The 12,500-nt window shown below is 47.1% G+C and overlaps 1 protein-coding gene and 1 long non-coding RNA gene across 2 annotated transcripts in view; both read right to left on the reverse strand.

Annotated features, from left to right (window-relative positions):
* Positions 1-2,973, reverse strand: part of LOC103102901 (trichohyalin) — a 39,015-nt gene extending 36,042 nt beyond the window's left edge. Inside the window, exons 1-2 of the mRNA XM_056815311.1 lie at positions 2,913-2,973; positions 2,246-2,553 (exon numbers count right to left, since the gene is read on the reverse strand). Coding sequence (XP_056671289.1) covers positions 2,246-2,553; positions 2,913-2,973 — 369 coding nt within the window. The remainder of the gene's footprint in view (positions 1-2,245; positions 2,554-2,912) is intronic.
* A 404-nt stretch (positions 2,974-3,377) lies between these two features.
* On the reverse strand, positions 3,378-7,389 carry LOC103103293 (uncharacterized). Its single transcript, XR_474385.3, has 3 exons — positions 7,298-7,389; positions 4,545-4,687; positions 3,378-3,618 (listed from the first exon to the last, which is right to left on the reverse strand). It is a non-coding gene; the product is annotated as an uncharacterized LOC103103293 (long non-coding RNA).
* Between the last annotated feature and the right edge of the window lie 5,111 nt (positions 7,390-12,500).

The following is a 12,500-nucleotide window of genomic DNA, read 5'->3' on the forward strand; positions in this document are numbered from 1 at the left end:
TACTGAGGATAACTACAAAGACAAAAATGAGACAGTCTCTGCCTCCAAGGAGATTTTCCAGGGCAGACAATGAGTATGTACATAAGGACATCCAGAATAAATAAAAAGTTGTTTGGGGATGGATCTCACTAGAAGCTGAGGGCAGCAGGAAATTTCTGTAGAAGATGGTGCTTGGCTCTGAGCCTATAAATGAGTAAGGGAGGCTGTGAAGCAAAAGTAAGGAGGGAAAGCCCACCAGATATAGGGGATGGGAAAGAGAGGGGGGGGGATGGAATAAGCAGAATAATTAACAATAGCAATTACTAAGGAAGTTCTGAGGTCTTCATTCAAAAGAGGAAAAGTGGGGAAACTTTGGATTGGGCTTTAGACCCAGGTTTTAGTCCTGGTGGTCCTCTTGTACTATATACTGGTTCTATGTGATCTGTGCCTCTAACACTCTCTGAGACTTGGTTTCTTAATCTATAGACTAGGGGTAGATTGGATCAGGATTCTTAAAATGGGGCACATAGACTCCATGAACTCTAGTGAGTCTGAAGAGGGAAAAGTTGGCATATTTATTTTACTAACCTCTAACCAAAAATGAATGCTGCTTTCAATTATTACAAAAAAGGATTTTGAGAAAGGGGTCCACAGACTTCACTACATTGTCAAAAGGAAATTGGGATGCACAAAAAGGTAAGAATCCCTAGACTTAAAGTCCTTATAATTCTAAATCTGGAATCCTATGATCTGTATTTTAATAAAAAGCCAAGATTTTGAAATTTTGTTCAAGAAAAGATCTTCAAGAAAAGAAGCTTGCTAACTCCTAAACCCAGAGAATGAACTGTTGCAGAAAGATGCCAGAAAACCTACACTACATCAAGAAGATCCAGAACGAACTTTGGGTATGGTTGATTGAACTGAAGTTTGATTGAACATTTATTTGAATGTATACTCTTATGCCAAAAGGGGACTGCCCCCTAATTGGTTTTTGTCAATGTGCCCAAAAAACATTGTTTTGCTGTCTGTCTTTCTTCTATTTCCTTCTTCTATCTAACTATTGTAATTTCCTCTTAGAAGGTAAAATTATGTATGCACCTGCAGTTAGAAAATTTGGAGGTGCAGGATGATTATGTTTAGTGATCAATTGGGGAGACTAGTCTACCATCATCATCAGGGGGACTGTGAATTTTAGATTACTCCACCCTACTTAGTCTAACAAAAGCAGGAATGTCTACACCCATACTTAAGGATTAAGTATTTAGGAGGATGGCTTATGACAGACATGAGCTAGCAAATGACAAATCAGAAACAACTGACAGACCCCTGGGCTGTTGTTAAGTCAAGCTTAAGCTACCATTGGGTACATGTGAGATGCAGGAAAGTGATGTAAGAACGGTCTATATATTTTGCGTCATTTCCTCTCTCCGCTCTCTTTTGCAGTGGAGAGGTGGCTGGCGGCAGCTTGCTGAGCATGCTAAGCATTCCAGCATCTTGGTATGACAACAGTTATTGTCCGGTTTGGCAGTGAGTTTCCTTGATACTATCCTGAGAGAAGCTGAGTAGCCTAGTTCAGGTGAGGCATCTTTACTGAGCTCTATCGGAGTTTAGGCTGATTCTTTCTCCTTTACCTTCCAAACACTACCTCTTAGAAAGCCACTAATCTTCAGAGACCTCATGGCAGAGGACTTTGAACTTCCCCTGGCACAAGCCAAGTGGGAGAAATCCTACACCCTTCCCTCTCCCTTCTCCTTAATTCCTTTCCTCTATATTAATTAAACCACCATAAATTTCCAAACTGACTTGGGTATTTTATTTGGGATATTCCCTGATGACCAAAATTAATTTAGATTAGGTCACAACCCTAAAATTATCCTTACAATCTCATTACCTTACCTGGCTGGGCCTCAGTTTCCTCATCTGTAAAATAGCCGTGCCTACCTCCTATAACTGTCTGAGGCTCATCCAAGAGAATGGATGAGAAGTTCTTGGGGAAACTTGTTAATAAACATGAGGCATTATGGCAAAATGCTTTCTTCTTGACACCCCAGGTGATGACAGCAGAAATGACCTCTCTGAGGTTAGCCCTTCCTGCCTCCCCTTCGTTGGATCTTCCTCTCCTTTGGGAGCATTCTCCTGACACTCTCAGTAGCCTGGATGCCTCTTTTCGAGGACCTGGGGCTGGGGTGCAGGCCAGGGGCAGATATCTCATCCACCCCCTTTCCTCTGGAGGGCCACCCAAGAGACATGAACTATGGACTCGTACCTCCTGCCTCAGGTCAAGCAGCTCCCACTTCATTTGGTTGAGCTCCAGGGCTTTCTCCCGCCTCTGGATCTCCTGTGGCGGCTCCTTCAGGACCCCTCGGGCTGCCCGCAGTGGACTTCCCAGCTCTACCCTTTGCTGACCGCTCTCCAAAACAGATGACCACAGGTCCTGTTCTGACCTGCTCCAGCCCTGGAGGCCCAGAGTCCTGGGGTTGAGCCCACTGGACGTCCGAAGGGTGGGGCAGAGAAGCCCGACGGCATCTGATAAGCGGACTTGAGCCTTTGCCGAAGGGGCCACAGGACAATGTGCTGTGCAGGGAAGAGGGGGAGAATGGGTAGAGGAGCCAGCACCCTGGAGCAGGAGGCCTGACTGCAGGTTTAGATCTTTTTGCTTCTTCCTCTCTCCAGAGCTCCTTTGATAGCACTCACCTGGCTACAGGGGTATGGATGGTCCTTGGGAGGCTTGGGAATGGTGATCTGTCCCGAGGACTGGAGCTACGGGAGTGCCATGGGCAGGAAGGCTTCCCAGACTCCTGGCATCCATATGGGGCTCTCAGAGGGCCCTAAGGGAAGGGAAGAAGGCCACGAATGATGAATACTCCTCAGCATCATCATCATCACCATCCCTTACATTTGTAACTAGGAGCCAGAGAGCTTCAGTCATTTACTCATGGTCACATAGCCAATCAGAGGAAGGACTCGATCCCAGGTCTCTTGAGGCTCAGTCATAGGACTCCCTTGGGAAGAGGAGCACTTTGGGGCTGAGGTTGGGTCCCATCCAGGGACTTATCTGAGATCCTGAACTAGTCAGTTGGGACTTTTGTCCCTCTGGAAAAGGATATTAAGTGCCAAAGAGGGAGTGGTCCATGCTGTGATGCTGTCAGCTGTCAGTGCATGGCAGGGACAGGGCTGGCAAAGCTGGCAAGTCCTGGTGTTTCTGCCCTTTCCTGAGGGCTCTTTGGGACAGTCAGCATCTGATTCCTCCTCCTCAGAGGAGGTGAAGCGTAATTGGAAGAGAAGCCAAAGCCAAACTCAATGGGGGAAATAGTCCTGAGGGAAACATGAAAGTCCTTTCCACCACCAGCCCCCCTTCTCTGCCCCAAGAGAGTCTCTGGAAGAGGAGCAAACCCTTGGAGTGGGCCCTGGGCATCTCCACGGACCTTGCCCTGGGGCGACCCCGAAGCCTCCCAGGAACGAGGGGTCCTTGGCCAGGCCTTGGAGAAAGCTGCCATCCCTGCTGTAATGGGAAAGGCCAGCTGGGATAGGAGGCCCAGCCTTGGGAGGACATGCTGCCCAGGAAGCGGGGAGAGGAGAGGAGAGGCAGCTGGGCACCCACAGATATCTGCACTAGACCCAAGTCAGGCACCTTCAAACCTGCCAGTAGAAAAAGCACAAGCATCACTGAGTGAGCTGGATGGCTGAGCAGCCTGGAAGCCAGGGGCCCTCTCCCTTCCCACCCCATCCCCCAGGGGCCCCACGTGCACCCTATTGCGGAGCCCCCTGGGCCTGAGGTGGCCAGCCCTGTCTTCCTTCTGGTCCTCAGACTTCTCTGCACAAGGAGCTTCCCACAAGGAAATTCCCTCTGCAGCTACCATCTTGGAGAGCTGCCTGGGACAGTCAGGCAATAAACATTTATTAAGCACCCATTAGGTGCCTGGCATTGTGTTAATTGTTGTTGGAATTGTTCAGTCCCTATCTGACTATTCATGACCCCCAAGGATCTTGCTGTCCATGAGATTTTCTTAGCTGGGATACAGGAGCCATTTTTCCATTTCCTTCTCCATGGAACAAGGCAAACAGAACTTAAGTGACTTGTCCAGGGTCTCTCAGCTAGTGTCTGAGGCTGGATTTGAACTCAGGTTTTCATGTCTCCAGGCCAAGAATCTTTGCACTGAACCTTCCAGCTGCCCCAGTAATGTGCTAAGTGCAGGGGATGAAAAGAAAGGCCAAAGACAATGGGTGCTCTCTATGCAAACAATTATGGCCAAATAAGATCTTTGGAGGCAGGCTTTGACTTCAGGTCATCCTTGGTCCAAGGGGGCCTCTCTACCCCTCAGATGTGCCAGTGATTTGTCTGAGAGGAGGTGAGGAGCCAGGAGAGCAGGGCCAGGGGAGGAAGAGATGCTTTCCAAGAGGTTGGGGGACCCAGGAAGGGAGATTATAATGGGACAAATGAGGACTGGGGACTAGTTCTGAGGGAGCTTAGACACTGGAGACATTGTAGGGTCAGAGAAGATGGTAACCACCACCACCACCAAACCCTCAGAGGGCAGAGATTCCTCGAGGATGCTAAGCAGGACCTGCATCCCCAGCATATGGGCGGTCCATTCAAGGAACTTTTGTGAGTAGAGTCCCAACACACCACCAAGTCTGCGTTCAGGTGACAGAGGAGAGCTTCATCCGGAGGCCAAGTAGTTGGGCTGCTGCTCGTAGCAGTGATGAGCTGGAAACGAAAGCAGGTATCCACAGACTGCGGAATGGTTCAACCCAAAATGAGATAACATTGATACATCCCTTTGTCAACTTTAAAGCCCTCGAGAAATGCCAGTCATCATTATTATCATTGAACAGAGTGTGATCTATGAATGGAAGGTAACCTTGAATCATGGTAAACAAGGAAGGCACAGAATGCAGAAAAGAATGGGAAGACTTAGATGAACTGATGCAGAACCAAGAAGACAATATCCACATTGATTATAACAATGTATACAAAAGGCACACTAAAACAAAATTGTGTACTTGAAATGACTTTCTTTGGTCCCAGAGAAGAAATGAGGAAATGCATCTCCCTCCTTTCTGTGGAGAGGTGGGGGACTCTCGGGGTAGAATGATGTGTATAACTTTGGATGTGGTCCCCTGCTGCTCTTACTTTTCCTTAATTATTTTCCTGCTTTCTTGCAAAGGGGAAGGCTGACCTTGGGAGAGGAGAGGAAGTGAGAGGAGGAAGGTATACACATATATAACTGTGATATAAAAGCAAAAGGCATCAATGAAACTATTTTTGAAATGAAAGAAAATAAGTCAGGCAATATCTGAAAGATAAGGACAGAAGGGCCCCAGATACCTGCTTTCAGAAAAACCTAACCAATCTGAGACATTTTGTAGTAATGCTCTTTCCCCATTTTCTAAGTATTTCAAGACTTGCAAAAGTCTTTCCTTACAATTGTAAGAATTAATATTTCTACCCAGATATATATTTTATAAAGTTTATTAGAAAGGCTAGACAATCATAGTTTAAATCTCTAAATGATCCATGGGGAGACTGGTCTCCCAAAGGATCACAGGGGGGATTGTGTCAAAGAAGATTCATTCCCACACCGTCCTGAGTAACTTGACCTGTCCATCAACATTATGCCAGGTTTTGAGTCCGCGAATGTGCTGTATGTGAATAAAAAGTGAGAGGGAGGTCTTTACCAGGTTTTCTTGCTTGGAACAGACTGGGGAGGAGAGCAGGCAGGTGAAGGAAAAGAGGAAAGGACTGGAAGGCCAGGCAACCTCATGGTCAGGTTACTTAGAGGAATGAGATTTAAACTATTATTGTCTACCCTTTCTAATAAACTTTATAAAATATATAATCTGGGTAGAAATATTAATTCAATTCTTACACAATGAACCTGTGTAATTGAAATTTTGTACTTTGAACTACATTACCCAGCATCCCTTTCCTCTTTCATCCCTATGTTGCCTCCTTATGTGTGTCTAGATAAGTCCTATAACTTGCCTTTTTGCTCTCTTCTTCCCACACTCTGCTCCTGGCTCTTGTCTGGTTTCTGCAGTCCAGGGAACTCTCTCTCTTTGCTAATGCTCTCATTTTCCTTTTTCTTCAACTTATTCATTAATAAATTCTTATAAGAAATAATACTTGAAGTATTTGGATATTAATTTTAATCTTACAAACCCATAAGGGAGGTGGTACAAGTAATTTTATCCCCATTTTACAGATGGGGATGTTGAGGCATAGGGAGGTTAAGTGATTTGTCCAAAGACAGCCAGCTAGGAATTAGGAGAGCCAAGTTGGAACCTAGATCTAATAATAATATAATAATAATAATAAGTCATAATTTCATTTGTACAGATAGACCTCTAACAAGTTATTCTGGGGGTCAGGGGCAAGCAGCACAAGCATACCCTCAGGTCACCTTTAAAAAAACAACCCTTACCTTCTGCCTTGGAACTGTCACTTATTATCAATTCTAAGAAAGAAGGCAAGAATTTTACCTAAATGACTTGCCCAGGGTCACATAGCTAGAAAGTATCTGAGGCCACATTCAAACCCAGGACCTCCCATCTCAGGCCTGGCTCTCTATCCACCAAGCCACCTAGCTGCCCCCCTTCAAGTTATTTTTTGAAGACCATTTCAATTAAAGGACAGAGACACCCCAGGATGAAAGACCTCCAAAGTGGAGGTCTCAAAGCCACTGATTCGGGGAAGGGGTTCTGGCCAAAGAACATCTCACCCAGGGGTCAGCCATCTGTTAGCCTCCGAATTGTTCTCACTAATAAGACATTCTGTTTAGTTCTTTCCTCTCTATTGAAGGAGCGTCAGTGCTATCAGCACCCTCTAAATAGTGGTGCCCTGAGACAAGATCCCTGTGGTACCACCTTAGTTACAGTGTGCCTTGAGAGTCAAGCCTCCCTCCCTCCAGTCCTGAAGCCCCAGGACAAAGTTAGTCTGTGCTCTTTACCCAGCTAGCTCGGGTCTTTTCTGGGCATGCTGCAGCTTGTCAATACCCTTTCTAAAACATGGTGCTGAAGCCAATCCATCAGCAGGCTCTCACCGGGAAGAAGAGGGGGACTGGCCCAGGGTCCATGACTCTCTCCGTGAAGGCTAGGGTCACATGATCTCTTTGGGGAGGCATTATGGGAAGGAGGATCCTGATATCAGGGCATGTAGCCCACTCCTTTCCTGGGAAAGAAGTTCATTTGGAAACTGGAGTCACCCATGGATTTCAGCATGTGGATCCTACCCATGAGCTCCCAGCCATTGTGGAGGGCTGTGGCCAGGGCAGGGGATGGGTGGGTGGGTGGCAGAATGGAATGGACCCAGGCTTACCTCCTCCTGGATTTAGATCCTTGGGGCTAGAGGGTTCAGGTCCCTCCGAATGGAAACTCCTGAGCCTTCCTAGCTCTCACCAAGCTCAGGCATTCAGGGAGCCATAGTAACCCCAGGCAACAAGCTTCCTGTAAACTCTCCTCTCCCTTTGGGATGGGGTGGAGGGGGAGGGAACAGCGGAGGAGAAGGAGGAAGAGAAAGAGACAACAAACCAAGGAGTGGGTCCTGCCTCCCTGCAGCCTGAGTCTCCTGCTTGGTGGGGCTCTTCCTTCTGCCACTCCTGCTTGCCAGGGTCACCGAGAATGAGGCTAGTTTGGCTCCTGGGCAGAGGAAAGGTTTGGAGTGGGGCTGAGGATTTAAAGGTTGCATGGGAGAATGTGACTGAATACAGAGCCATATTCTGGGTTCGAATCCCCATTCTGTTACTTATCACTTGGAAATCCATCAGCAGACCATTCCCCCCTCTGTGCCTCAGTGTCTTCATTTGTACAGTAAAGGCACTAGACCAGACGATCTCCAGAGCCTCTTCTAGCTCTAAATTCTACAATGCATGATCCTGCGATTTATTCTGAGCCTTCAATTCCTTTTAAATGGGTCCCTCTTTCAAGAATCGGAGAGATGTAGCCTGCCCAAAAGAAGACAGAGGACCATGATAGCCGGCCGCCATATTGGAAGGGTTGTCAATATGGACAAGGACTTGGCCACACAAAGCAGAACTAGGGGCAATCAGCAGGAACACCCTAGTTTTAGGATTGAGTCGGAGAGACTCCCAGAATCCCAGATTCTAAGGGATAGGAGAGGTCATCAATCCCAGAGACTCCTTTTGCAGAAGTGAAACCCAACGCCCAAGACGTCCATTGACTTGCCTAAGGTCACACAAGGACTTAGTGGCAGAACCAAAATGAGAAACTGGGTCTCTGGAGCCCATCGAAATGCACTTTCTACTATGCCATTGGGTAGCCCCCTGGACATCATGGACTGTAAGGATGGCAGAGTTAAGTTCAGTCAGAAATCTGAGGCATTTGAAGAGGGTCTGCCTCCTGGGAGGTACTCATGTAGTACAAAGAGCACAGTCTGAGAGTCAGGAGTCCTGGCTTCTAGCCTTGCTTCAGCCCCTGCCAAGAGTCCCCCCTCTGGTCTCAGTTTACCCCTTTGAGACTGTCATTCCCTGCCCCCACTTCCTTAAAGTCACATGGCCACCACACAAATTTAGGGCTTTCCAGCTCACCTTGACTATTGCAATGGACCTGCAAATTTGAACCCTGCCTCCTTTCTCCCTAGTTGCAGTTGGGGATCCACTCTGCTGAGCTACCAAATGGATATTCTAAAATGCAGGTAGGCCTGACTCTGCCAGCCCCCTGCTCAGAAGCTCTAATGCTTCTGGGATAAAATGCCAACTCTCCTGTTTGACATTTGAAGCCTTTCACAATTGGCTTCAGCAGCCTGAATTTTTGCCTCATAGATTTACTGTTCCAGGCAAACTGACCTATTTCCTCAGAGCAGCCATTCTTTCTCCACCCACTTAGGTGCTTTTGTAACCCCATATTACCCCTTGCCTTCCTTACCTCAGAATCCCCAGGTTCCTTCAGGGCTCAGCTTGAGGGGGTACATAATGACTTACTCACCTCCACCCCTTGCCCTGGAAAATTGTTCTCTCACCCTCTCCCTCCCTCCCTCCCTCCTGCCCTCTCTCCCTCTCTGTCCTCTCTCTCTTTCCTCCCTTCCTCTCTTCCTCCCTTCCTCCCTTTCTCCCTTTCTCTCTCTCTCTCTCTCTCTCTCCTCTCTCTCTCTCTCTCTCTCTCTCTCTCTCTCTCTCTCTTTTTCTTTCTTTCTTTCTTTCTCTCTCCTCTCTTTCTTTCCCTTCCTTCCTTCCTTCCTTCCTTCCTTCCTTCCTTCCTTCCTTCCTTCCTTCCTTCCTTCCTTCCTCCCTCCCTCCCCTCCCTCCCTCCCTCCCTCTCTCTCTCTCCTCTCTCTCTCTCTCTCTCTCTCTCTCTCTCTCTCTCTCTTTCTTTCTTTCTTTCTTTCCCTTCTCTCCTTCCTTCCTTCCTTCCTTCCTTCTTCCTTCCTTCCTTCCTTCCTTCCTTCCTTCCTTTCCTTCCTTCCTCCCTCCCTCCCTCCCTCTCTCTCTCTCTCTCTCTCTCTCTCTTTCTTTCTTTCTTTCTTTCCCTTCTCCTTCCTTCCCTTCCTTCCTTCCTTCCTTCCTTCCTTCCTTCCTTCCTTCCTTCCTCCCTCCCTCCCTCCCTCCCCTCCCTCCCTCCCTCCCTCTCTCTCTCTCTCTCTCTCTCTCTCTTTTCTTTCTTTCTTTCTTTCCCTTCTCCTTCCTTCCTTCCTTCCTTCCTTCCTTCCTTCCTTCCTTCCTTCCTTCCTTCCTTCCTTCCTTCCTCCCTCTCTCTCTCTCTCTCCCCTAAATATCATTTCCAAGGCAAAAGAGTGCTAACAGCCAGGCAATGAGGATTAAGTGACTTGCCTAGGGTCACACTACTAGGAAGTATCTGAGGTTAGAGCTGAACCCAGTACTTCTGGGGTCTTGAAGCCTGGCTTTCTACCCACTGAGCCATCTAGCTGCCTCTGAAGTTACTTTTTTGTGATTTATCCTTGTAGATGTTCTTCCTCACTCCTTGCTCAAAAGAATGTGAGTTTCTTGAGGACGGATTTTTTTGTCTATCTCCAGTGCCTAGCATAGGACTTGGCTCAGAGTTGGCTTTTGGTAAATGCTTATTGAATGCATATGGAAGCCTAGGAGGTTGGATTACAATTTCTAAGGGTCTATAATCTTCTATTCTAAGAACTAATTCCACCAAGAGGATTCATCTTAAGGAGGAGACTGGGAAGTATCTGGGGAAGGAATGCCCTCTGCAGACCTAAGGTGTAGTAACAAATCCCCTTAAACCCTGAGCCATGTATTCTGGCAGGGAGAGAGGAAGACTAGAGTGGATGTAAGGGACTCTGTGGAAGGAAAGCCAGGGAATAGGGGAAGAGAACAGGTGCCACCACTAAGGATATAAATCATGCTCCTTCCAAAGCACAGCAAGCAAGAATGGGACTGCAACAGTAATTACTTCAGCTCAACCATTTTGTTGAACTTTTTTCCTGTGCTTCGGGAGGAAGTATAAGAGAAAGGAGAGAAGTAGGGAAGGAGATAGAAGGAGACTGTGTCATCCTTTAAACGTTTCCTCCTCATTTATTTGTTTTTTTATTTTAAATAGCTTTTGTTTTTACATCAAGTAGATTTCCTCATGTCTTTTCCCCCTTAGAAAGAAAGAAAAAGGAAGAGAGAAAGAAGGAAATAAAGGCAGAAAAGAAGAAAGAAAGACAGGAAGGAAGGAAGGAAGGAAGGAAGGAAGGAAGGAAGGAAGGAAGGAAGGAAGGAAGGAAGGAAGGGAAGGAAGAAAGGAAGAAAGAAAGAAAGAAAGAAAGAAAGAAAGAAAGAAAAGAAAGAAAGGAAAAGAAAGAAAGAAAGAAAAGAAAAGAAAGAAAGAAAGAAAGAAAGAAAGAAAGAAAGAAGAAAGAAAGAAAGAAAGAAAGAAAGAAAGAAAGAAAGAAAGAAAGAAAGAAAGAAAGGAAGAAAGAAAGGAAGGAAAGAAAGAAGAAAGAAAGAAAGGAAAGGAAGGAAGGAAGGAAGAAGGAAGAAGGAAGGAAGGAAGGAAGAAGGAAGGAAGGAAGGAAGGAAGGAAGGAAGAAGGAAGGAAGGAAGGAAGAAGGAAGGAAGGAAGAAAAAGAAAAAGAGAGAGGAGGGAAGAAGTTGGGTTTAATGGAAAAGCCTAAACATATAGCTCATTAAAGGCTTGAAAATTATTTTTCAGGTACTAGTGTTCTCAGTTGATTCTTTACCACAACTCTGTGAAACTGAGGCCTAGAGGAGTTAAGTGACTTGCCAGGATCACCTAGCTAGTCAGTATCCAAGACAGTATTTGAACTCGGGGCTTCCTAACTCTAATCCAGAGCAGTATCCTTCATACCACCTAGGTGCATCACAGAAGGATGGTGATATCCTAGAAGCAGAGTAGGTCTGGGGAGGACGTGCTAAGTTTGAGGAGCCCATGGAACACCGTTGAAGGGCCTGTCATGCATGCTGTTGATGGGGTGCTAAACCATGGGGAGAGCCAGGGACCCATTTTCAGAAAGAAGATGATGTGGAAGCGATGAGGTCACAAAGGGAGAGGAGAGGTCACGCCCTCGGGCCTTGGAGCACCCCACAGTTAGGGGGTTTGTCATGGCTAAGGATTGATAAAAGAGGCTGAGAAGCAATACCCAGAGAGGGAGGAGGACAGCCCACAGAGTACAGGGAGAGTCTTAGAGGTGGAAAGAAGCCCAGGGGCCCTCCACAGCTAGGCTCTTAGGAAATGTTTCCTGGCTGATTGACTTACTAAGGGAAGGCCTCCATCAGCAGCAAGCCCTCTGCCTTCTGAGGCCTCCTGTTTTGGAAGGGCTCTAATTATGGGAAGTTTTTCCTTTCATTGACCTTAAATCTACCTCTCGGAAGCTTCTGATCATGCACTTTGTTCTGGGCCTCTGGGTCAAGCAGGATGAATCCAATCCCTCTTGCACATGACAGCCTATTAAATAATTGAGAACAGCTTCCAAGCCCCTCCCCAAAGCTGCTGCCGCCTTCATCTGATCCCAGCGTGGCATGACTTCCGATGCCCTCCCCGTCCTGGACGAGGTTCTTGGGAGGATCTCTCCAGCTTAGCCAGAGCTTCCCTCATCCAAAGTAAGGCTAGTCTCTGTGTTCTGTCCAGTACAGTGCTTGGGAGCAAAGGGACGGGACCCTTGTTCAATCGGGATTCCATCTGCCGCCTGTACGTGAGGGTGCCGAAAATGCGCCAACTTTGGGCGCTGCCAGGCTGGCTTGAGTTCTGCTGAGACTCTTTACACAGCTGGTCCCTCTAGTCGCGTCTCCCCACTGGGAGGGAGGCTGGCGTAATGGAAAGAAGAGCCTCAGGAGGACTCAAAACTCAGAGTGCCGTGACCCCAAGCAAGCCACACGCGGCTTAGTTTCTTCATCAGAAAATGAGGTGATGACACTGGCGTTACGGCACCCATCTTGATGGGACAAGTTCATGGCGAGCCTTCGGGTGATCAAGAATCACAGAACTTGTGAAGTCGTACATTTGAGTTCATCCAACCAAGTGCCAAGCGTAGGATTTGAAAAAACAAAAAATGGAGGCTGTTCACCAAGAGTTTCCTCTTGTCCATTGTCTCC

The sequence above is a fragment of the Monodelphis domestica genome, chromosome 1, assembly GCF_027887165.1.
Source record: "Monodelphis domestica isolate mMonDom1 chromosome 1, mMonDom1.pri, whole genome shotgun sequence".
Classification (NCBI taxonomy): domain Eukaryota; kingdom Metazoa; phylum Chordata; class Mammalia; order Didelphimorphia; family Didelphidae; genus Monodelphis; species Monodelphis domestica.